The sequence below is a fragment of the Manis javanica genome, chromosome 1 (assembly GCF_040802235.1).
Source record: "Manis javanica isolate MJ-LG chromosome 1, MJ_LKY, whole genome shotgun sequence".
In the NCBI taxonomy this organism is placed as follows: Eukaryota; Metazoa; Chordata; class Mammalia; order Pholidota; family Manidae; genus Manis; species Manis javanica.
In genome coordinates, this window is record NC_133156.1 from 213,682,782 (window position 1) to 213,708,313 (window position 25,532).

The 25,532-nt window shown below is 42.9% G+C and overlaps 1 protein-coding gene and 1 long non-coding RNA gene across 3 annotated transcripts in view; one reads left to right on the forward strand and one right to left on the reverse strand.

Moving 5' to 3' along the window:
- VIT (vitrin) overlaps window positions 1–19,747 on the reverse strand; it is a 103,046-nt gene extending 83,299 nt beyond the window's left edge. For both annotated transcript variants that reach the window (XM_073214372.1, XM_073214367.1), the window contains exons 1-2: window positions 19,512–19,747; window positions 874–943 (exon numbers count right to left, since the gene is read on the reverse strand). In XM_073214372.1, the coding sequence (XP_073070473.1) occupies window positions 874–925 (52 nt within the window). In that variant the 5' untranslated portion in view covers window positions 926–943; window positions 19,512–19,747. The remainder of the gene's footprint in view (window positions 1–873; window positions 944–19,511) is intronic.
- LOC118970727 (uncharacterized) overlaps window positions 1–25,532 on the forward strand; it is a 143,897-nt gene that overhangs the window by 56,837 nt on the left and 61,528 nt on the right. The window contains exon 3 of the long non-coding RNA XR_012121815.1: window positions 24,491–24,557. This is a non-coding gene — a long non-coding RNA (uncharacterized lncRNA). The remainder of the gene's footprint in view (window positions 1–24,490; window positions 24,558–25,532) is intronic.

Here is a 25,532-nt window from a genome sequence, read left to right on the forward strand (position 1 = left end):
CTGTTTTAGAATTGGTAGTGTTATGGAAAATACTGGAAAACCTTCACTGACGGAAGAACCAGGCGGCACTCGGAGGTCTTGGAGTGCTGAGGTTTATTTTACACCGCCGGGCTCAGAGGGGAGTGATCTCCCAAGGTCTGAGCCCTGAGCACAGGCGAGGGGAGCAATTTATATTATTTTGATATGTGGCATTTCGGCTCACGCAGGGCAAAAGAGGAGCCTGGAGGAGGGGAAGGGGGAGCTGGGAGGGCTTTGCCAACTGGAGGGAAAAAGCGGTTTGCTGACCTTGATGGTTGTGTTGAATATTTTCCTTACCAGTAGGGGGACAGCCTCCCAAACGGGCAAAGTGGAAATGAAGGACCCTGTGCCTCCAAGGTGAATATTCCTTAGCAAACTGGTGGTGGACTCAGAACCAGAGCCCGTATCCTCTCTGACTCCCAGTCCAGTCTCCTTCCCCCGTGCCCAGAGCCCCCTTGCTTGTCGTATTGGGTTTTTTTTGAGAAATTAAAAAACAAGAAGATTCTTATATTCAGAATCAGTAAATATGTTCTATCTGAAATATTTGGTGGTTGCTGAAGAATACACACACAGATATGTGTGTATATCTGTGTGTATAGTGTGTAATAAATAGACTGAGGCACACATATGTAATACGTACATTTGGCTTAAATAAAAATATATTATACACATGCATCCTGAATTTGGTCTACACTTAACATTCTCACTTAAGCTTTTCTCCAAAATGTTTATCGTAAAAAGATACACTGTACTGTTTATATGCTCTGTCTTGGTTTACATCTTTTCTTGGAGGGATTCTTTGGACCTTAGGAAAATGTTAAAAGTGTATCCAGATACACATATAAAAGTACTTACCAAGGAACATTTCAGTAACAGATGCCTTCATGGTGAGGACAACACTCCCCATAAATATCAAAACGGCACCCTGGAGAAGGAGAAACAATAACAGCGTCATATTTCAGCCAAGAGCTCCGAACTGGATGCTCTGAGTGTAGGGATGGGCTGCTTCATTTGGCATTGCTCTCTGGAGCCTTGACTCCAAGCTGCGGCTTCCTGTAAAGAGCTCAGGGAGATGGCAGCGGCCAGCCGCACCGGTATCCAGAGAGGCTATTCTCCGTTAGAAAACCCATTCTAGTCAGCAGCCTCCTGTTCTTCAGAGATTTGGTTTTACTGAAAATTGACGAGGAAATAACTGCATAATTTCGAGAATATGTTCAACTAGTCTTCAAATGAGAACAAAAGCCATACTTACTGTATTGATAGAACATTTTTAGGTTGCAAATCAATAATTTATTCATCATTCATTCAATAAATATTTATTAAACTCCTATTGTATGGCTAGGTACTATTAAGGAGGATGTGATAAAAATTGAATTGCACCACAGTTCTTGGCTCTTAAAAGACTTAGAGTTTAATAAAGTGGGAAAACATACAGGGACACAAATACCATAATGTTAGGGAGTGTTCAGGCTCCATAAGGGAATATAGGAGGAGTTTATAGACCAGTGGTTGTCCAATGTTGTTGCATATTAGTATCATCTGGGAGTATAAAAAGACCAGGCCGTCGTCCCTCAGACCAACTGACTCAGAATTTCTCAGGGTGAGGTCAAGGCATTGAGTTTTTTAAAACTTCTCAGGGAATTCCAGTGTGCAGACAAGTTTGAGATCCAGCGATTTAGAGGAAGGCCTCTTTAATCTTAATGTGCATAGGAATCACCTGGGGATCTTGTTAAAAATGCAGATTCTAATCCAGTAGGTCTGGGAGAGTGCCAGAGATTCCCCAAGAGGCCAGGGAATTTTAGAGGAAGGAGAGATTATGTCAGCTGTGGGAATAAGAAAAAACCTCACAGAGGTGGTGGCAATTGGGCCGACTCTGAAAGGTGACCAGAGATTGATCGTGTGGGAACTGGGGAGAAGCGACACCACACGGGTGGACACTCTCCCCAGAGGCTCCGAGGTCAGAAAGCGCAGTGCATGTGAAGGTGCTGCTGAGCTATAAGGGGTTATCCTCCTTTCTTGTAAGGCTAGGAGGAAGTTCTAGAAGGTTTATTCGTATTATTGTTAATAGAGCATATAGTGCACACTCTGTATTGTCTCAAATCCTCCCCAAAAGCCAGTGTGGTAGATTTTAGGATCCCCTCAGGAAACTAAGGCTTAGAAAGGTTAAATGTCATATCCATGGTGACCTGACAGTAAGTAAGACCAGAACAGAGGTGGGAGTAGGTGGGAAGGAGTTGCCCTGGGCACAGGTGGTAAGAAAGAACATTGCAGAGAATCTAAAGACTTAGAAGTTGGTTTGCTTTTGACTCACAGATTCCAAGAAGGGACTAGTGGTTACCAAAGCGGAGGGGTGGAGGAGTGTGGGTGGGGAGGGAGGGAGTAGGAGACTGAGGGGTATTATGATTAGTACACATGGTGTGTGTGGGGGTTCATGGGGAAGACAGTGTAGCACAGAGAAGAGAAGTAGTGACTCTGTAACATCTTAACAGTGATGGACAGTGACTTCAGTGGGGTGTGGGGGGGACTTGATAATATGGGTGAATGTAGTAACCACAATGTTTTTCATGCGAAATCTTCATAAGAGTGTATATCAATGATACCTTAGTAAAAAAAAAATGTCCCCCCCAAAAAAAGTTGGTCTGCTTTTTATTATCCTTATAAGCCAGCAATTCTAAAGAAGGTCAATCAAAAAACACTTCTCCCCTCTGGGGCAGATGGTTCCCACTACATCCTTTCTTCCCAGTGCCACTACAGAATGGCTTAAAGCTGGCATTCATAACCCGACACTCTGGTGTGCCTGGTGGAGTGCTGGTAAACCTGTTCTCTGAAAAACAAAAACAATAATCCAGACCCTGACTTGTAGCATTTCTTGGTTTCTGTGGTATAAATTTTCCTACTGTGGCTGATTTTGAAGCCATCAAAGTGATGCCAGTGAATGGAGACTTGAAAAGAGAGAAACACAATCTGGGACCAGCTAGGTCCAAAACAAGCTTATATCCAATACTTAGAGATGGGATAAAAGATGATGCCATTATTAACAAAAAGCAGTTATTAAATTATGCTTGAGGTAATAACATAAGTATCTGGTGCAATTAATTTCAATAAAACTGTTTAGTATATGAAAGGTTTTATTACAATCAAATGAGACAGCAAGAGAAACCCTAAACAGAACTGATTACTTTGCTAATTTCCAGCAACGATTGCAGTGCATTATATATACTTCCCAGCTAAGGTGGTTGACCACTGGTTAAGTAACAGGCTGATAATGGTATTTAGCTTCAAAATAGAAATAAAATCATACATATAATCTATTTGGCAAATTGATGCTTGAATAGTTGGGTCATATTTTGGAAATAGTGTCATAACAACTAAATTTTTTTTTGTCTTTTACTAATGTGAGAAGCTCCAGAACTGCTTACATGTTTTCAGGCCTAAATATTTAGCTTTCTTATGGGACAAATACAGTTAGTCAAGCTGTCCTACTAGATATCCCCACCCAGTCCTACCTGGGTTTAGCATCATGGGCTCACCTGAGAGTCCTGTTTGACTTTGCTTTCTGCCATTCCTCCTATTTTATCTATCAGCTGGAACTGTTGCCTCCACACTTATAATATATCCAGAATCTGTCCATTTCTCATCACCCATTGCCACCTGCTCCTGGCCATGCCTCCTCTTACAAGGATTATTGCAATTAGGCTCCTAACGTGGCCACCTCCTTCCCCTGTGCTCTACAGTCTGCACAGGTGACAGCAGGATCGTGTGCAAAGTAAGCCATTCATAGCATTCCTCAGATCAAAACTGAACCGTGCCTCCCCACCTTACTCAGAACAAAAGGCAAAGTCTTGCTTGACAAGTGTGATCTGGCCACCACTGGCCTCTCTGAACTCATTTCCTGCTATTGCCTCACTCACTTATTAAACTCCAGGCACACAGGTCTCCTGGCTGCTTCTAGAACACACCTCTTACCTTAGGGTCTTTGCACTTAGTGTTTCCTCTACATGGTTGCCCTTCCCTCAGATAAGAACATGATTCTCTTCTTCATTTCTTTCAAGTCTGCTTAAAGGTGACCTTCTCTTGGGACATTTCCTAACCACTCAATTTAAAATTATAATCCCTCTCCCACCCATCACCAACTGGTACACCCTTTTTTCCTACCAACTTTTTTTCCATGTTATTTATCACCACTGGCATACTCTATAGTTTACTTATTTTGTTTGTTTATTGTTTGTGTTCTCCACCAGAATGCAAGTTCCATGAGGGCAGGGATTTTTATTTGATTTTTTATGTGCTCAATAAATATATGTTGAATTGATGAGTGAGTTGTAACTGAGTGCAGAGAGCATCAAGAGTCAGGAAAAAGAACTAATGACACTTAACCTGACTGCCTAGAGCGAGAGCCACCCAGTCTTTTCTTGTGTAAATTACCCGAGGCTTCTGAGAAATGCGCCTACCCTAAGTTAGATAACTAGAAGTGGGCAACAGCCTGGGAACGCCTGGGGATGTAACCCGTGATAAGTCACATAGACATGCTTGGGTAAGCAAGAGATAACAATTGAAGCCAGCAGGCAACTGGCGCGTTCCCTAAAAAGGTTACAATGTTTCCCATTGGTTACAATATAGAGTGTGTTTTAAACCTATTAGTTGTAGAACTGCAGGGGCTTTGGTGTAACTGCTGTGAAGATCCTATATAATCAGTACCCAAAGTTGCTTCGGGGGTCGGCAGCTCGGACTCGGCCTGCGTGTCAGGGGAGGTGCTGTCGACCCCAGCTTGCTGGCTGAATAAAGACTTTGCTTGGATTTTCATCTCCGTGTCCGTGTGTCTTGTTCTCTGGGAAACCCCGGAGTCCTAGACCCTAACAGAGTAAGTGGGGCTCTCTCCCTTCTCTAGGAAATGAAAAAGGATACAAAACAAAGAGAAGAACAAAACAGTTGTGAATATCCTAAAAACTACTGAATCGTACACTTTCAAAGGTGTATTTCATGGTTGGTGAATTATATCTCAATAAGCATTATTGAGATTCAACAAATAAACGCAAGGGAAGATGAACTGCAAAGAGAAATGCTCTTGAATTTGTCCTACAACTTTAGAAGAAGGCACGGATGGACCTGACCTTTGCACAGTGGGATGGATGGATAAAAACAAACAGCATTCCAGGAAGCACTCTAACCCCGGAGGAATTACCACCCAAGAACTGACTCATCATTCATGAAACCCTACCAGGATTGCTCTGGCCTCTTGCAATCAGAATGTTTTGAGGCTACTTTCTTACCACTGTAATCCCTCTCCTTGCTCAGTTCATTAACTCATACACTTAAAATGTAAATGTGCCTTTTGAAACATGCAAAAAAAAAAATTCAAACCCTCACTCAGCCATCCCAGAGGCTGGGGATGAGGTCGGCCCCTGGCACCATTATGCAGTCTCTGCAGGCAGCCCAATGTCACGCATTGCATGGTAATGTTGGGTCTTCAGTCTTCATGGGCTCACTAGGGGTCTAACAAAAATGGAACAATTGGGCTTTCCAAAAGAATGTGCTGTTGATTCATACATCTGTAGATTGTGCTGTGAGATGTGATATAAGGAGCCCTGAATATGAAGTTCTGGTGAGGCAAGGAAGCCTGACCGTGAAGTACAAGCGTACGTTAGTGTAAGTAGAGTAGCCAGTTAATTTAGTTAGATCTCTAGTTGTTCAGAGTTAGAAAAGAACAAATTGGTAATAAATAATAATAACACCTTTTTAAAATTTGGCTTTTCAGGTTTTTTTTCCAGTTTTTTTCATTGTGGTGAAATACACAAATGTAAAATTTACTATCTTAACTATTTTTACCTGTGTAGTTCAACAGTCTTATATACATTCATGATTTGCTATCATCACCACCATTCATCTCCAGAACCCTTTTTGTCTTGTAAACCTGAAACTCTATGCCCATTAGACAATGATTCCCCATTCACCAACTCCCCACCTGGCCCCCCAGGCTCCCCAGAGCCCCTGGCAACTTGAACTTCCATTCTCTGTAATTTTGACTAAGTACTTCACATAAGTGGGCACATACAGTTTTTGTCTTTTTGTGGCTGGCCGATTTCAAATAGTATTATGTTGTCAAATTTCATCCATGTTGCAGCCTATGTCAGAATTTCTTTCATTTTTCAGGCTGAGTGATATTCCATTCTTCCGTTGTACGTATATACCATATTTGGCTTACCCATTCATCTGTTGATAGACACTTGGGTTGCTACCATATTGTAGTTATTGTGAATAATGCTGCTATGAACATGGGTGTACAAATATCTCTTTGAGGCCCTGCTTTCAATTTTTTTGTGTATACACCTAGAAGAGGAATTGCTGGATCATACCATAATTCGATTGTAAACTTTTTGAGGACCCTCCATACTGTTTTCCGCAGCAGCTGTACCATCTGACATTCCCATGAACAGTGCACAAGGGTTCCAATGTCTCCACATCCTTGCCAACTCTTGTCACGATCTGTTACTTTTGCTTCTAGCCATCCTAATGGGTGGGAGGGACGTCTCATTGTAGTTTTGATCTGCAGTTCCCTAGTGACTGGTGATGAATCCTTTCACGTGCTTGTTGGCCATTTGTGTATCTTCTTTAGAAGTTTGTGATTACTGATTCAATCTCCCTACTAGTTACAGGTCTATTCAGATCTTTCTGTTTCTTCATGATTTACTCTAGGTAGGTCTGCATTTCTAGGCATTTGCTCATGTTATCTAGATCATCCACTTTGTTGGTACACAATTGTTTCACAGTACTTTCTGATAATCCTTTGTATTTCAATAACAGTGGTTGCCTCAGGAAAAAAAGGCTGGGTGAATAGTGATCAGAACGTCTTATGGTTTCGTTCCATTTAAATCTTTACCCTTTGCATGTATGTTAATAAATCAGAAATTAATAAAATGGTCCCCTCTGAGGACTTAACATATGCAGACAATGTCGATATCAAATGAGAAGCTGCAGTGATCTCTTAACCCACTCCTTGCTCCTTGCTTTCTTTGGTCCAGTTCACCTTTCCCTCCAGTTGGGAAGGATTAGCTTCCTAAAGCGTGGGTTCGATGGTATAGTCATCCTCTCAGAATTCTTCTTCACAGTCCACTCATTCTCTACAAAATAAAGCTCATATTCCTTAATGAGACATTACAAACCCTTCATGAACTAGCCCAACTTTCCTTTCAATCCATCTCACTGCAGTTCTCACCTGTAATCCTTCCCTCTGACCTCAGCACACCCCAGGCTTCTGGTCTTGTCTTTACACCCTGCCCATCAGTGTCTTGGCACATCTGTCCTATTACTATTCTATCTGGAATACCTTCCCACCCTTCACCTGACTACCATTAAGGTTGAGTTCATGGGCTCCTCTCCTGTGTAAATCTTCCTGATCTCTTACAGTCAAAATTCATCTCCATTCATGCATCCATTTAATCATTTAAAAAAGAAATTTGTGTGTGTACTCCATGTTAGGCAGAGAAGAGAAGATGTTGGTCCTAGCATCAACTTGCTTTGAGTCCTCTCGATGGAGTCTGATGGCTCTCATCACAACTAACTGTGACAGAGCACAGACTAAATGTCACTGATAACTCATTTAATCTTGACAACAACAGGGAGGAGCTATTTCTTGTCTTAATTTTAGTGGTAAGGAATTGGAGACATGCAGGAGTTAGGTACTTTGCTCAAGGTAACAAGGCTGGGAAGAAGAGGAGCTGGTATTCACACCTGGCATCCTGAGTCCAGGGAATGTTCATTTTCATTTCACCACTTGCCTTAGCTGTTTCATAATAAACAAGCACACTTCCCTGATTTAATTGGTCTGAGTTGCTATCAGTATTGTTTTAAAGCTCTCCAGGTGACTGACTCCAGCGTGCAGCCAAAATTGAGAACCTCTGCTGTGGAGGCAAAAGGGTGGTGAAATAAGCCCCGGGGCATGGGGCTTGGAAGAGCTGGAACCAGTTTGTTTAACTGGCAGGTTGTAAAACAATGAAGGGTGAGGACAGAGAGGACGAGGGGATGGAACAGTTTCAGGAACGGGAGCTGCTCTGCCAGGCTGGGACAGGAATCAGACCATTAGAGAGGAAAGAAGGGGCCATCTTGGCCTTGAATGTCATTCCTAAAGAATGTGGAATTGATCCTTTAGGCAGTAGGAAGACATGGAAGGCTTAAGAATTATTTTTGCATTCATCATTTTTAATAAGCCCCCAGGAGGCTCACTGGAGCCCCTCACTTGCATAAAATCTGCCCTAGTGGACACGTAAGATTTATGCAATGTGGTGTTTGTCTGATCTATGATGCTACATGGGGGAGCACCTAACAATACTCTTTGTCCACGAGGCAGAAAGAGCCGGTGTTCATCTGGAAATGTTTAATAGTTATGAGAGACTTGGACTATATTTCCAAAATGCCGAAACTCCCTCAAGGACAGATGTTTCTAAAGGGGGAGCCGCATCTGCAGCCTGACTAGGGCCTCAGCCGCTTGCTGGTGGCTGTGGGCGGGTCTAGTGAGGATGGCAAAAGGAAAGCTGGTAGAGGAGGGACCTTGACGTGTGGGGGACCTTGGTCTGCATGTTAACCTTCCTGTAGATCACAGTCCTCTGGGCTGGGCCTGAAACACTGCATTTCTGCTGCCCTGACACCAGTGGGCCCTATTACAATTCCCCAGGATTCTGTGAAGGACAGAGAGAGAGAAAGGGAATGTGCCAGAGTGGACAGTAGTTTTTCTTTTAAAAGCCTGGTTATATCTATTAATTTAATCTCACAAGGCCCCTGAAGTTAGTATCTCAGATACCATGCTCAGATGCATTAATAGTACTTGCTGAAAGTAAGTGACTCATCTGGTCCACAGCCTATGGTCTGGCAAGAAAAGATAACTTAGGCAAGTCAAGGTCTCCCTTGCGACTTTGGAATTGGGACCCCGAAAGCCTTGAAGCTGAGGGAGTCAAGCTGAAGGCCGTGGGGCCCGGAGGGAGATGCAGAAGATGGGGACAGACCGAGATGGAGCAGGGAGAGCGCGGCCCTGGCAGGAGCAGGGAGGGCAGGCACATTGGTTTCTGCCCACTTCCCTTGCCCATTTCCAGTCTGAGAAGTCCAGCTGGACTCGGTCTCCTTTGTGTGGCATGGATGTTTCCGGGCCCTTGTGCTCCGGCCAGTTTGAGTTGGTTTCTGTTCCTTGAAGCTTTGATTAAAACCCTTTTCATCTCTGTTGTTTTCACTGTTTCCTGTTCCCCTGAAATGATTAATAATAAAATGAAAACACCTGATGAGAAGGGCTTGTCTTTTGGTAGCCTCAAAGCAGGGGTCTGAGAGTCCGCACCCAGCTCTGGAGCCAGGCTCTGGGAGGAGGTGTGACAAAGAATCCCCTGAGCTGTCCCAGCTGCTGGGAAGGAGGAACACGGCCTACATACCTGGGATGCTCTGGGGGGAAATAAATGAGCGTGGGTGACCTGAAAACTATGCTGTCAGAATGACACTGCGGAGTTCCTGGTCTGTTTATGACCGTGGTTCACAAGCAGAGGTCATTTTGCACCTCCGGAAAGATTTAGCAATGCTTGAAGGCATTTTTGATTGTCACAGCTTAGGGTGTGTGTGGGGGGGTGCTGTTGGCATCTTGTGGGTAGAGGCCCTGGAAGCTGCTGAACATTTACAGTGTACAGGATGCCCCAACGATAAAGAAGGAGCCAGCGCGAAATGCCAGTAGTGTCAGGGTTAAGAAACTCTGATTTAGAGAATCTCTATTTCCCGATGTATTTATAAAATGTTATCTTACTGACATTCCAATCTAGGAATTTTCCATAAACATTACAGGCAATGTTTTTGATGACTGAGGTGTGAACAAGGATCACTTTTGATTTCCACATAGAGTCAGGGCAAATCCTAAAGCAGAGAGTTTCACTCCCAGGCAGCTGGGTGGATGGCAGCTCCACCTATACATATGTTCAATGATGATAGATGCCTACGCCTGTTAGATTCACTGATCCATGTGGCATGTTTCTACATGTCATAAAACCAAAAAGGGAAGGCCCTTTTTGGAACGTGTGTTTCAGACCATCATTGTGTACCTTGTTAAGAACATGGCATATGGTAATGCTTATGACAGCCACACAGGCTTTGGCCAATAGTGATTTCCAGTGGGGTTGTAAACAGTAATTACATTTCTGAAGTGGTAGTTTAGGTCTTATGTTGCCAGTGGGAAAAAGTACTGGTTTGCAGGCATGCCCCCAAAGGAGCTCTAAAAAACTCCTTCCAAGAGTTACTTATCCTCTGTAGTAGGAGGGGGCACAAAGAGCAGTAAATCTGGGGAGGGGGTGAGGACCCCAGGAAAGGGCAAGGTGGGCCATGACCGCTCCTCTTAGTTGCTCTGGAAACTGCAGTTTAAAGAGTTTCATGGAGCTTCAGAAGACAGGTTTCTCTCATCAGAGGCTTCTTCACCTAATGTGCTTGACACTGTGGATTAGCCCTGCATCCTCCAGTGAGCTTCTCCTCTGGGCTTTGAGGTCCGTGGTTGCCAAGGGGCCTTCTGCTGTGGATCGGGAGCTGGGTATTTGGTTCAGTCCGGCCATGATCCCCAGAGCCTCTGCTGGCTTGAACACTCTGTGATCTTTGGTTCGCCTTCAATTCTGAGCCACAGAGAAACATCCTTGGGTCTGGCGTAGCCTTCCAGTTGGGATAGGGGGGGAGATGAGGGTGTGTCTGCAGGACCCAAGGTATCTTCCTGGCTGCCTTGGGGTAAAGGGTGTGTTTATCTCAGATGATGGCACCCCAGTTGCTGAGCAGCAGGTGCGAGGCTGTGGGTCAAAGTACATTCTTGAAACTAGCAGCCAGAGGCTTAGGGAAAATGGAGGGTATGGGCCAGGGCAGTGACTGCGGCTGAGCAGTTGAGGGCTGTGGAAGATTAAGTCCTGGGAATTGCCAGGACCAGCAGAAAGAGAGGCATTTTAAAGAAGGGGACCCCAATCTCCAAAGGGAGCCGAGCAGCCTCATGCTGCAGAGGCCTCCTCCAGACCTTTCACAGCTCTGGCGGAGTCTTCAAGCCCTCCTACAAGTCCCTCCCGACAGTTCTGGCCCAGCTGGCTAGTGACCTGTTACACAAGATGGGTTAGGTGCTTTTGTTCTTCTTCGTGGAAAGTTTTAGAAGTTTAGAGTCCACCCCAATAATAGTAACTACCATTTGTGGGGTATGCACCATGAGCCCATCCTGCTCACATGTGATCTTACCTGTCATGGTGACCCCACCAGGTAAGTGCTATTATGCCCATTTTTCAGAGTTGGAAATTGAGGCTTGGAGAACTTTAGTGAGCTGCCCACAGTTACAGCACGAATATATAGCAGGGCCAGAATTCCATCCCAGGCCCCCAAACATTTAACCCCGCTCACCACCCTGTTTTATCACCCTACAGGATAAAAGAAACCTTCCTTTTTGCTCTGACATACATTCTAGGCTTTTTGGAATATTCTGCTAACAATAGTTAAAGTGCACACTTTAAAATAGTTGTCTTAGTTACAAGGTTAAAAGGTTTTTTTCCAAGTCATTTTTGGGCCTGAACTCACACACAGCTTTCTCTCTCTCATATATGTTATTTAGGGTAAAGTGATGCAGCAGGCATATTTTTAAGTTTAACCAGGCAGAACACACCCATCTAAATAAACATCGGAGTGTACTGCAATTGACTGTGGAGTGGGATGTTAAAGGGGACGTTCCTTTCTTTGCTTCAGCTGAGCCCAAGCACTAGCTACTCCCTCCGAGCTTCTGTCACCACTGACTGAAGAAGGTAGGAGTGGGAGACCCCTGCACCCTCCTGTATCTGCAGAGGGGGAGGAACAGGGAAAATGCCAGCAACTTTTCCTAAAGTACCTCCTTCTCTCCAGTCTGCAGCTGCCCATGCTGCCTCTATGGACCCTGGTGTGGTCTAGAGGGAGGCCGTCAGCCGAGGGTCCCCATTCTTGGGTCCCTCTGCTGAATGTCCAGCATAGATGTTCAGTAACCCTGCTTGAAGTAACTGAGTAGTTGTGTCCCTTGGGCTAGGGAGTGCAGGGTACTGGTGTCTGACTCGTGATTAAGAGCTCTACAGAAGAGGACACAGCTTGTGGTGAACGAGACTACCTTGTGAGAGTGTGCTGGGGTCACTCTAGGTCCTCCCCAAGCTGGGGGCACAGAGGGCTGAGGGGACCACACAGCAGAAAATGGCGGGAGATAGATTGCCAGTTGCTCAGGGGCTGGGCAAGGAACAATAACCCCCCAGCCAGGGCAGAGTCCTCTGTAATGGCATCCAGGGAACTGCAGGGGGTCCCCACAAAGTGGTAGTATCTCTGAAGAACCTGCGAAGTGCCCCATGGGAACAAGACGCAGCTGTACATGCCTGCCAAGCCCAGGGAGTCTGGATCCCAGCCTGCAGCAGCACCCACTAGTAAGGCCCTTCTGTCCCCTCTACTTTTCCTCTCTGCACCCACTTCAACTCTGGACATGAAGAGACTATCAGCAGCAGCCATGGGAAGAGTGGCAAAGGCACCAGGCAGAGAGAGAGAGAATCCAGTCGCGTCCCCTTCCCCATTACAGATGGCAAACGTGTGATGGGGGATGAAACTTTCAACTGTGAATGCCATTTTAAAGGATTACCTAAGTATTACATCCACATTAATGACCAAACTGAGATTATTTTGGGGTTTAGGTCTTTTTAAAAAATCTCTGAGTGGCCTGAAATATTATAAGACCTGCTCAGATTGCATCCAGGGCAGAGGCAAGAACGGCTCCACAGAGAGTCTTACTGGGCAGTTGGGGTATCTGGGAGACGCCGAGGAGCGTCGGGGTGGAGTGCTCCGTGTCTGCTGGTCCAAAGTGCACCTGGATCTCACCTCCTGTCTTCCTCGCTCAGCCTGCTCCAGCCAGCCCGACCTCCCAAGCGTGGTCCAGCCTCAGGGATTCCAATGTGCTCGTCCCTCCGCTCAGAATGTCCTACACCCAACTATCCACACAGGTTGTTCTCTGGTTCCCTCACCTCTCTCTCTGTTTAAATGTCCCTTTATCAGACATTTATCTACCCATGCAACACAAATCATCACCCATATCACACTGTGCTGTCTAGTCCCCGCATCTGCTTTCTTATGCTGTTCACAGCTCGGGTCACCACCAAACCTCTCGTGGGTATTTGTATATCGGGTGCCCCCAGACTGGTGGCTCTAGGGGAATAGAGATGATTTTGTTCACTTCTTCCCAAGCACAGAGAATTATGGATGGCACATAGTGGTGGCCCAATAAATATTTGTTGTGGCTATTGTTGATTGATCTGATTCCCCAAATGCTCCAGCTTTTTGAACTGCAGGTTTAGTCGCTGTATTATTTATACAAGCAAAGCCAGTCTGGGCAAGTTGACTTGCACCTTTACGTCCAAAGTGTGTTTCCTCTGTCTGCGACACAAAGGAATCCAGATGAAGGAATTCACATAGCGCTGAGATGCCAGCGACCTGATTCCATGGAAACTACACTGGGTTCCCCCAAAGGAATACATGCTTTTTTTTCCTTTTTGAATTGGAGGAGAAAGAATGCAGAAACAGAGGAGTCTCTTTTCACTATAGCCTGAGGGGCAATTTTTATGAATTTTTACCACATGTCCGCACAAAACTTTAGCCTTTCTCTGACTGAAGGAAAGAATTCGAGAAATTTTTACTAGAGGCTTGTCAACGTGGAGACCCTTATCAGGGAAAGTGATTTTCTGAATCTGGGAGGAAGTAAGGCTCTTTCTGTGACTCACTGCTAACTTAGCCCTCGAGTGAAGATAAAGGACACTTTTTGGGGAGTGGCTCCTCAGAGGGCTTGCTAATGAGAGTCAGGTCTTCCCAGCACACCTGAAAAGCAATTCTTAAATCAGGAGATTCTCTGAGAATGACAGGAATATAACCTCCCTTCTTAGCACGCTCTTCTCCCATGAGGTCCTTACCTCTACCTCGTCCGTCATTATTACCACACTGTCTACTTTTGCGGTGAGCAATTATTTTTTTGAACATCTGACTTGGCTTGAAAACACTGTTTTCAGGGATGGCAAAGATTAATTTGGTGCAGTGATAGAAAAACCAGGGCCATGTGTGATTGGTGCCTGGTAGGTTAAGAATGTGAATTCTGAAATTATACTGCATGGGTTTACAGTTGAGCTCCATCACTTACTAGCTGTCTGGCCTTGGACAACTTACTTAACTTCTCAGTGCCTCAGATTTTTTATCTGCATAATAGGAAGAGTAGCAGCCTACCTCATAAGGCTGCTGTTAGGATTAAGTGAGTTAATATATGAAAAGGGCTTAGAAGGGTGTCTGGCAAGTAAGACTAGCTCTGTAGGTGTCAGGAATTGTTGTTGGGGTGGTGGGTAATCGTGATTACCCTTGTCATTCTCATCACCATTCTTTTGCAAAACGTGGCTCATTTAGACTCTAGTTCAGGACTTAACAGAGGGAGAGCAACCAGTTGAATCTCTCTCTGTAAGCCACTGCCCAGGGTTACCATGACTTGATTTTTGGACTTCTTGGTGAAGGAGCCACATGGGCTGTGACTTCCATTGAACAATGTTCTTCTAGGGCCCCAGAACTGGAGCAATTCTGTAGTTTTGCTCCTTCTCTGCTCAGAGATTTGTAAGGATCTTTAGGCCATTCTCATGAAAATCTTCTAGATGGTTGTAGGACAGTTAGACCAATCAACTGGCTGAAGAATGACATCTAGCATTTTCAAAAGCATTGAAAAAAAAGTTATCTACTCATGTCATATGAAGCAGAAATGGACCTCAGCATTTTTAAAAATTATACGGCCATGATAAAACACAAACAACAAAGTATTTTCTAAACCAGATCTAAACCAAACAAATATTTCTTCTGTTCCAAGACTGGGACTTGTAGATTTGACTCAGGAAAGGATTTTGGCATCCGTCATCTAGATCAGTTCACCTTCCTCCCGCAGGACATAAGCACTAGAATGTGGCAATGGATTCCAGCCAAGTCCCAACATCTTCTGTGTGTGGAATTTGCCCTTTGCAAGTTGCCACACGATGTGCAGTTTTTGTAGGTCTCAGCTCAGAGCCTCAGCTCGTGTCTGCTTTGTGCACAGGCCAGGCAGCCCCAAGCCTTCCAGATAGGCAGTCCCTGAGGATTTCCATAAGGTTTGCAGTCTTTTGAAGTGGAGAAGTTTTCTAGTTGATTAGAAACAAATTCTAAATCCAGTTACCTCAACTGTTTGTTTCACAGATGAGGTAACCATAGGAAAAGGCAATCAACAAAACTGAAATAGTCTTTGCTCCACTGTGAACATGGCGCTTCTGGAATCTCGCTGGGGTTTGCCCCTTCACATCTTGGTCTGTAAACAGCAACTCGCCTAGATGATCTCAGACTGACTTAAATTTGTGTGTGTGTTTTTTAAAAAAATTAATCTTTCATTCTTTAGCTTCAGAATTTCTGTTTGGGTCTTTTTTGTGTTGTCTATCTCCTTGTTGAACTCATTTTGTTCTTGTTTCGTTTTCCAGATCTCCCTGACTTGTTCATCTGTGTTCTCGTGTAGCTCTCTGAGCACCTTCCGAACAATTATTTTGAGTTCTTTGACAGGTCGTTCACCTATCTCCATTCCTTGGAGCCGCTGGAGGTTTATGGTGCTTCTCTGGTGTTGTCGTGCTTCCCTGATTCTTCAGGGTCCCTGTAGCCTTGCATAGGTGTCTGCATATTTAAAGAGGCAGTCACCTCTTCTAGACTTCACAGACTGACTGTGGGTCAGGTCGTGCCGGGGTGCTCTGCGACCCTGGGCCAAATGGTGCAGAGCACCAAGTATGGGGGCTGTGGCTGCTCCAGCTCCAGGGAAGGGTGATGGCTCGACAGCTCAGGCTGCTGGGGTCCACAACATCAACAACAGTGTAGTGCTCGGTGAGGGTGGTGAGGGATCCGAAGTGGCTGCTAGCGCTGTTGGGATCCTCAGTGATGCTTCTGGGTCCAGGGGCTAAGGACCAGGGCAGGCAGGGGTGATGGCTGGAGCTGGTGATATGTGCTCTGTAAGCTACAGGGCCATCTCCAGGGGACTATGTAGTGGCAGGAGCCAGGTGCAGGCACACACGCCTGCAGGATGAGGGCCAGGCCAGCAGCAAGGGCCCTGGCAAGGGCAGGGCTCCCTGATGGTGAGCATGCACTACTGCAGCCACAGGCCCTCACCATGGGCTATGCACAGCAGTGGACATGGTGGCGGGAGATGGGCCGGTGGGTGCAGGTGCACAGCTGGAGGGGCCAGCTGCAGGTGAGCCCAGGGATGCAGGCCAGTGACAGGAGTCAGGGCCTTGCCAGGCCTGCAAACAGCTGTGGAGGCCCTGGCAGCAGCATCACACACCCCTGCTGCTTAATTACAATTTAACAACCAGCACTATCAAAAAGCCATTTCCGATGCCTAGCCTAAATTTGCCCTGGTCTGTTCGCTCCTCTCTTGCCCTATTCTCCGTACTAATAAATGCTGCTCACTGCCACCTGCACAAGGACCTTTTTCATTCCCGTAAAAAGTAGCAGGTTCCCTTTGCAGTTTCTCTCACTCACTTTATGTGTGTTCAGGGGGTAGGCATTCCACCACTTCTGCAAACCACAGAGACACATTTTTAGGCAGCCGCAAGGGGCCCTTGGGGTTTCTCAAACTGCAGATGTCCGGAAGTTACGTCTCTTGTTTGTCATTTGCTGATTGATTGATTAGCTCAGATACTCAGGATGAAAAGATGGCAACACTTTTCAAATAATTATATAAATATCACATTACCTCACAAATCTATTTGCTCACTACATCCAAAGAATTCATGTTTAAAAGTTTGGTGATGATGACAATTGATTTGTTTCATAGCTGACCTGATTTCTTCATTCTAGTCACATAGAAAAAAGAAAATACTTGCTAACACTTGAGTTCTGACAGTGTGCCAAACATTGATAGAAGTTTTTGCCATAATTCCATGAGGTAGGCATTAATAATAGACCCCTTTTACAGATGAGAAGACTGAGGCCCAGAGAGCTTGCATGATTTGTCCAGGTTCGCACATTTAAGAAGTGGCAGAGCCTCCTGCCTGACAAACTTCTACCAGGTCCTTGCCCAGGAGGACCACCTGGCCTTGGCCGTGCATGAAAGGCCTTACATTTAGATGTTTGACCTTATTCCCACATGAGGTTATATAGACAGTCACAGAAAAACACCAGAGAACTGAAAGAAGTCTGTCATTACAACTTGGACCACACTGTCTTCAGTATACTATGGAGATGCATGCACACACATACATTATATTACATTTCATTTTTATATATGTTAGAGTCTTTAGTTAAGTAAACATAAACATTTTAAATATACCTAGGTTCCAAAACCCCATTTTGATACTACCTCATTTTGTAATATACAGAGTCTCAACAATAAAATTGAGGCTTGATGCTGGGGAGGTCCCTGTGCCTAGAACCACAGGATTGTGAGGTAAACTCAGAGACGATCTTATCCCAGTTTCGTCATTTAGCAAATGAGGAAAGGGAGACACAGAGAAGTTGAGTAACCTACCCAAGGTCACACAGCCAGAATGCTCTTCTACTGACAGGCTAGTGTGCTCTGTCCTGCACCCACTGCTGTGGATACCTGGCTCATGCTTCCAAACAAACAAGGAGAGACATTGCACATGTGGGCACCAGTAACAGGAATATCCTGGAGGTCATGAAGCATTTCTTTTATGGCCAATGACTCCTTCCAGTTAATCTTTTTTTTTTAATATGTTGTGAGGGTGGGGGGAGATTACATTTCTAAAGAACTTTTCACAGTTCAAAATGCTTTTGGAACTGAGAATGAATATTGAACTCTATGACTCCCTGGGAGGGGGGTGTGCATAGGCATTGATATTTCTGTTCTTCGGTAGGGGAACAAAAGTCAAGAAATGTCACCTTTCCCAAGGTAACACAGCTAGGTTGTGTGGCAGAGCAGTTACTGTAATTTAGGACTCCTGGCTTGAGACATCGCACTGAAACACACTGCTTTCCTGTACACAATATGACTTACAGGAATTACAGATGAGAACAGCACAGGCATTTCTGTTCTCCTAATGCTATTCATAAACCATTTTCAAACCCAGTGGATTTTCTCTGAAAGAAACTATTCTTCATGTGATCAGGAACTTGGCAAAAAAGATAATTAGGTCTCCTAACCAATATTCATAAAGTAAATACTATTTCAGGGCAGATACTAAGCATTTCCAATGTTCTAAGGTGTTTTCCTTTCATTGGTGAGGTGTTAAATATATTTAAATGAAGCTTAGTCTGGGAGACCATCATTTTGCGATTAAAAATGCAGCCCTTGTCGCCTTGCAATTGTTTGTCTAAAGCCCTTTTACAAAAGATGGTATTTTAATTCAATATATAAAAGACAGGCACTTCCAACTTCCCGGGATTGGGGAGGGAACACGTAGCTACCACTTGCAGCTATTACACACAACAGAGAAAATACCCAAACAAATATTTGATCTTGCTCTGCTGAAAGATGTTTTCATCTTTCAAAAGACAGAGGGAAAAACAACCTCAGAACTTTACCACCAAAACTGCCAAATTTATTGCAACACAATGTAATGGCAAAATGCTATTTTCTCAGTGCTCACATTTTTGAATAACAAACCACCATGGCCAAGAATGCCTAGTTTTACAATAAACTCAAAAGAAAACTTTGCATTCCCCCTTGATTTGAGTATGGCAAAGATGCTGTGGGTTGTTCAGAGCAAACCATGGAGTCTAATTATTCAGTCTTATCCTCTCTGTTTAACCTGTGCTGGAGGCATTTATTTCATGTTTATACTGGTTTGGCATAAATCATGCTTAAAAGAGATTTCGTATCCTGTTTCCCTGTGCAAAGTTGAGCTACAATAGTAGACTTAACAATGGCCAGTCCTTTCTTGGGCTTATCAGTTAAAGAAGCATTCAGCCTAAGAAAACACTTCCAGTGTAAGCAAGACACAGAATTGCACATCTAGAAACATTCCACTGAGATCTGTCGAAGAGAGAGTAGATACACATTAAATAATTTCTCTTTTAATTTAGCATCTTTGTGCCCACTTCTCATACTGCTTTTTGTATATTATTACAAGCAGTTTGCTACATTGTTATTTAGTCTAAGTAGGGAAGTGAGATATAACAAAGAGCAAGATAATAGAGATACTTAAATGTACTTTGTAAAGCTCTACACAAATGGCATATATATCAGCTTATCTTAACCATTAATTAAGTTGATTTAAAGATACAGTGAAAATCTTTTTCTAAATCTTATCTCAGTACAATTTATGTAGAGCTGATATGCATAGCATTAGTTTACGAGGATGTCAACTACCACCCACTGTGATACTCCTGATACTGAAATTTGTACAGTCCGATTACTTGGTCAAGGTATGCGTTATAATTTCTTAATGATAAATACATTTTAATATTTTTATAATAAGGAATGGAAATCAAACTATCTACATAGCTTAGTAATTTGTCAGACATACCTTGTTTGAAGAAAGCAATTTTTTTCAAAAATTTTCCACCACACAGAATGGATATCCTTTTTTCCTTAAGCTTTTCTGCATCACAAATCCCATCCAAATTATTCTAAAGAAGAAACAAAAAGAGGTCCAAGCAACTTTTCTCTTTTCTCAGAGGAGCTAATCAAACATTCCCATCAACCTCTCAGCACTTTGAAAAGCACATTTTACACCACACACACTCACACACACACAGACACTGCTGCTTACACTGGTTTTAGTGCTGAATTAGGCGGTCCTCTTTCAAATTTCCACTCCCACTTGCTGGCTTTTTTTGGGGTGGGGGGGGGTTGTAAGGATTTCTAAATATTCTTTTCTAGCCCAAAGCACGCATTTTCAGTAAGTAAATTCTATGATTAGAAATTCTAAGAAGTAGAAGAGAGGCACTTAGATAAAATGGAAAATAAAAAATAGACTTTAAATGACTTAAACAGGAAAATTACATTTTCTCTTTCTTTTTAAAATGGTAGTGACCAGCTGATTTGACTGCATCTCTTTATGCAGAAAACTGCAAACACCACCAAGCTGATTCTACTGGACTCCCACTTCTGGAGTGAAAATACTTATTTTCCTACACGTTAATGCTGTTTTGTTGTTCAGTTTGCTTGGGTCCCTTGTACACTTTGGCGAGCGTAAAGGAACGACTGCCGTCTATGCTGCTAGTAGCAGATCACAAGATAATGATAGTGGGAAGCAAAACCTGACTCATGTTGCAAAAAAACTAATGTTGGATATCATAAGTGAAATCTGCTGATTTTTATTATTTACATGGTGATGTCCTCAATTAAGTTGAAGGGATTCAGACCTCAAACATGCATTAACATATCACAGCATTATAAAAAGCACACCGTTCATCTGGCAGTCCCGGCAATTCAGACGTCTATTGGTAGGACAGAGCATCTTCTCTCCAGCAGGGCAGGAGGTAGCAAAGAGCCATTCCTCCTCCTGCTGGGGATATGTGCACACTCAGGCACCCAGGGAGGGGAATCATCGCCCTAGCAGCCCTCCCGCCTTCATCTGCTGGCCCTGACATTGCTCCTTATTCAACATTACGGTTTGAATGTTATTTAACCTTTTCCCTCCTCCATTTGGCTTAGCATTTACATTGTTTCTCAATCCTGTTTCTTCTTCCACCAAATCTGAGCCTAGGTCCATTGGAGGTAAGAATGTTTGCTGTCACTGGATGGTGGCCCATCCCACCATTTGGATCAGAGAAGGTTCAGATGAAATGGCAGCCCAAGCTTAATAAAATTAATAATAATAATAATAATAATAAATATATAATAAAATAATAAATATCTCTTTATCAAATACTTACTTTTGCTAGAAATGGTGATGTGCCCTCTACATATATCACCTCATTTAATACCTAGAAGAATCTAGAGGGGTCAGTATGTTACTTCTATTCTACAGGTAAGAGAACTGAAGCTCAGAGACCCTTTTGCCCCAGTCGCCTGGACAGAAAGGCAAGACCTGGGATTCAAATTCAAGGCTGTCTGACTCAGTAACAGTGCTATGTCAGGAATTAGAGCTTCTTTTTCATTAGTTTAATTTGTTTTCTTACAGTGAATAAGGCAGAATCAAATGTAAATGTATTGACAAGTTTATGAAGAGATGCTCAAAGAGAAATGCAAATTAAAAAACTGATGTTTGCAGTGATGAAAACTTTCAGACAGTGATGGCTGCACATTATCCATGTAATTAATGTTAATGAGTTAAATTAAAATGATCAAAATGGCAAATTTCTTGTTATACATATTTACCACAATAAAAAATAGTGAAGAGAGAGAGAAATTCCTTTTTAAAAAAAAGCAATGAAAAATCACTTTATTTTTATCATATTGGCAAAAATTAGAAAGCTGGAAATGCCTATGGAAGATATTTCATGGCACTTATAGGCTGCTGGTGATGTGGACAAGTGTGACTATTCTAGAGAGCCACCCAGAAGCACTCAGTTACATTACATGTGTACCCTAAGGCCCATGAACACCCTTGTGAGATACATTCTTCGGTGAGCTTCTTGCACAGGGCCATAAAACATCCATCCTTGGAGAATTAATGAGTTAAGCATGGTCGGTGCACAGTATGAAATATTATACAGTAGCTAGAAGCAAACGACTAGATACTGGGTTTGAAAATCGATCCCCAGGCCAGATTACCTAAATTTGCTTGTTGGTTTAGCACCTAACATTTGGCAAGTAACCTAATCTCTCTGTTTTTTAGTTTCTTCATCTGTAAAATGGGAAAAATAATAAAACCTATATCACAGAGGTATAGAATTAAAGGAGTTAATGCTTGTAAAGTTCTGGGAATCTTGCCTCAGGTGAAGCAAATACTATTGTGTTTTTCAACTAAATGAAATGTACACCAACACTACCGTATGCACTTTCTATTGCAATGTAACAAATTACCACGAATTTAGTGTCTTAAAACAACATCCCTTTACTATCTTGCAGTTTTTAGGTCAGAAGTCCAGGTGTAATGTAACTGGGTTCACTGCTAAGGTTTTCACACAGCTGAAACTGAGTGTTGGCTGGACTGGGTTCTTATCTAGGAACTCTGGGAAAGAATCCACTTTAAATTCATTCAGGTCATTGGCAGAATTCAGTTCCTTGTAGCTTTAAGACTGAGGGCTCTATTTTCTTGCCAGCTGCCAGGAGGCAGCTGAATCCTGGAGGTCACCCCTCCCCTCCCCACACAGCCTCCATCATCTTTAAGACAGCCAAGGCATGCTGATGCTTTTTATGCTTGCATTCTCTCTGACTTCCTCTTCTGCAACAAGCCAGAGAAAACTGCTTCTAAAGGGCTTGTGTGATTCAGTTAGGCCCACTGGGATGAATCCTCTTAACTTAATGTCAACTGATTAGTAACTATAATTATTATCTGCAATATTGCTTAGCCATGTCATATGACATAACCATGACCTGGCAAATAGCATGCGACCGTACCAGAATTCTGCCTACCACAATTATGCATCTTAAAAACTTTGGTCTAAGGGAAACTAAGACACTGAATGAGAAGTATGATACAACACTGGGATAGTCAATTTTATGTGTCAACTTGACTGTGCTACCAGGTGCCCAGATATTAGGTTAAACATGATTTCTGGGCATGTCTTTGAGGACACTTCTGGATGAGATTAGCATCTGAATCATTAGGCTGAGTAAAGCAGATTGCTCTCTCTGATGTGGGTGGGCTCCAACCAGTCAGCTGAAGGTTTGAATAGAAAAAAATACTGAATAAGACAGAATTTTTTCTCTCTTCCTGACTATCTTCAAGTTGAGGCTTTGGTCTTCTTCTGCCTTTGGACTTGGACTTGGACTAGAAATACACCATCAGCTATCCTGAGTCTTCTTGCTGATTGCAGATCTTGGACTTCTCAGCTTCAATAATCATGTTGGCTAATTCCTTATACTAAGTCTCTTTATGTATATTATCTCCTGTTGGTTCTGTTTCTCTGGAGAACCCAAAATGTTACAAATATGACTATGAGAATTAAAATTATGCACATAAAACAACAATATGCATTTTGCAAGAACACTTATAAATGAGTATGTACTCACCAGGTCCATAGTGCTCCAGAGCTTTGTAGCCACTGCTCCTGAGGGCTTCTCCTGGATACCTGCATGGACCCCTTGCTCATCTATCACGTTGTTGTTACTTGAGTGTCACTTCCTAAGGAAGTTCTTGCTTGGTCACCCTGTTTAAAATGGCACTCCTATCCCCAGCACTTCCTTTCCTTCTCTGCTTTATTTTTCCCCATAGTACTTATTACCCTTTAATAATGATTACTTATTTTTTCCACTAGGCATTCCCTGCTAGAATGTAGGCTCCATGAAAGCAGATATTTTTTCTGTTTGGGTCATTGATGTATTCTTAGCCCTTTGAACTGACACATAAGAGGCATACAATAAGTGTTAACTAAATGAATGATTACAAATAAATTAATTAGAAGCCTTTCCTGTGGGAATGGGATAAAATAGAATAAAAAACATTAAAGCAGAGGTCCTGGGATCTTATATGGACCAGTGTTTATGGTGCTGAGGATTGACTCAACCCTCTACAGCCATGACTGCCTGCAACAATACCTATAAAACAGTCAAGCTAGAAGCCTCAGGGAAATCTAACTTCTTTACACTAAAACAAAGCCACAGCTTCATGGTAAGTGGCCTTGAACTTGCCACTAGGTATAAACTGAACTTCTAGATTATCTCTAGTTGAGAACAGAAATTGTGAGGTTCAGTTTTTCCTTCATTATTACTTCTTAAGATTTGGCTTTGCTTATAAATCACGTATGGTTGCTTCAAAGCATCAGTTCTTTCCTAAATGTTTGCTGCTACATAAATTTAGTGTCCCAGTGTTGTATTGTACACAGTGCAAAAACTCAAATCTCTTTTAGAACATTCTCTATTAAAAGTTTTTATTATTGTCATAAACATTGAACTTGACAGCTCTTTAAAATACTGCCTCATTTTTTCTTTTTCACTCCAGAGGTAAAACTCAGGGAAATCAATGCACTCTTCATATCGCAAATCCATTCTTTTATGTGACTTTTAAAAATGCAGGATGGCAATTTAAGAGTCTAAGTAATGAGGTAGCCCTTTCAGACACTCCTGATACTTTCACTGTGTGTGGGTATAAAATAGAAGAGTTACGCCTTTTATAATGCAAGCTCACTGGTATGTCTAAGGCTACATCATGTTTGATGCTCCATCAATTTTTCATAGAAATATGATTTTCCTTGAACTCCTCCACTACAACAGTTTTGAGATTTTTTCTCCCTGCACTTAGTAAAGCTTATTGCAATGATCAGGTGTTATTCCAGTTTCATGGACACTATTGAATATTACTGTTCAGTACACATTTTGTGTGGTGTCAATGTGAATGGAAAATATGTTAACATGATTAACTTCTGTTAAATTTATGTTATTATTATCTTTCAGAAGCAGAGAGGTTATTACAAGAAAAACATCTTTCAAAAACTTGACAGCATGGGTAACTTACAAACAGGTAAGTATAGGTAGCCAAAGAGATTTTGCCAAGGAATGTAAAAGAGCCTTCAAAACTAGAAGGAAGAGCCCTTAAGAACATATCAGAGAGGAAAAAGTGATTAGAGATCAGATAGGAATTATTGATAATAATGCAGAAGATAAACTTGGTGGTGCAGAGGAGCAAGTGAATTCAGCTTCTTCCATAGGCTATTTTTAAAAAGGATGTTAGGAACATTACTGCTCCCAAATGCTTCCCCAAAAGAAATGAGCTGGAACCACTGTATCAAATTTGGACAACACCCACGGCATTCTAGGTCAAACCAACAACAAAAAAATGCAGATAAATCACTCTGATTGCAACAGGAGAAAAGAGATTCACAGACCTAAAGGATGATATTGGAACTGGAGGCTCTAACATAGATCCTAGTATTACAAAACATGGCTGGTCTGGCAGATTAGCAAATACAAAAGTCCCTTATTCAAAACAAGGGCTTAAAATAGTTGGCAAGAGAGTAGAGGCCTTATATCACCTTTTTATGTCAAGTAAGCAAATAGAGTCTGAAATAAAGGATTGGTTCAATGAACACTGGTCAGCTGGGGGCTCTGATGATCTAAGCTGCATTGTGCTGTGCTGTGCAGTTTTACTTCTCACTATAGGTCTGTGGGTTGGCTGGCGAATCTCTGTTTTATGTGTTTATTTTGGTGCCCATACTGCAAGGCAATAGCTGTACAGGGGGTGGGCTTCTCAAGGCAAAGGCAAAGTCATAAGAAGACAGTAGGAAATATGTAAGGTCTATTAAGACTTTGTTAAACTGACACAATGTCATTTCTGGCCCATTTCATTGGCCAAAACAAGTTTCATGACCATGCCCAAAGTCCAGGGACAGGTAATGAAACCCTACCCATAAAGAGGCAATGGCAGGGTATGGCTGCAGAGAGGAGTAAAGATTGTTATAGTTAATACACTGGTTTTATTTTTTTTAGTGTCCATGTT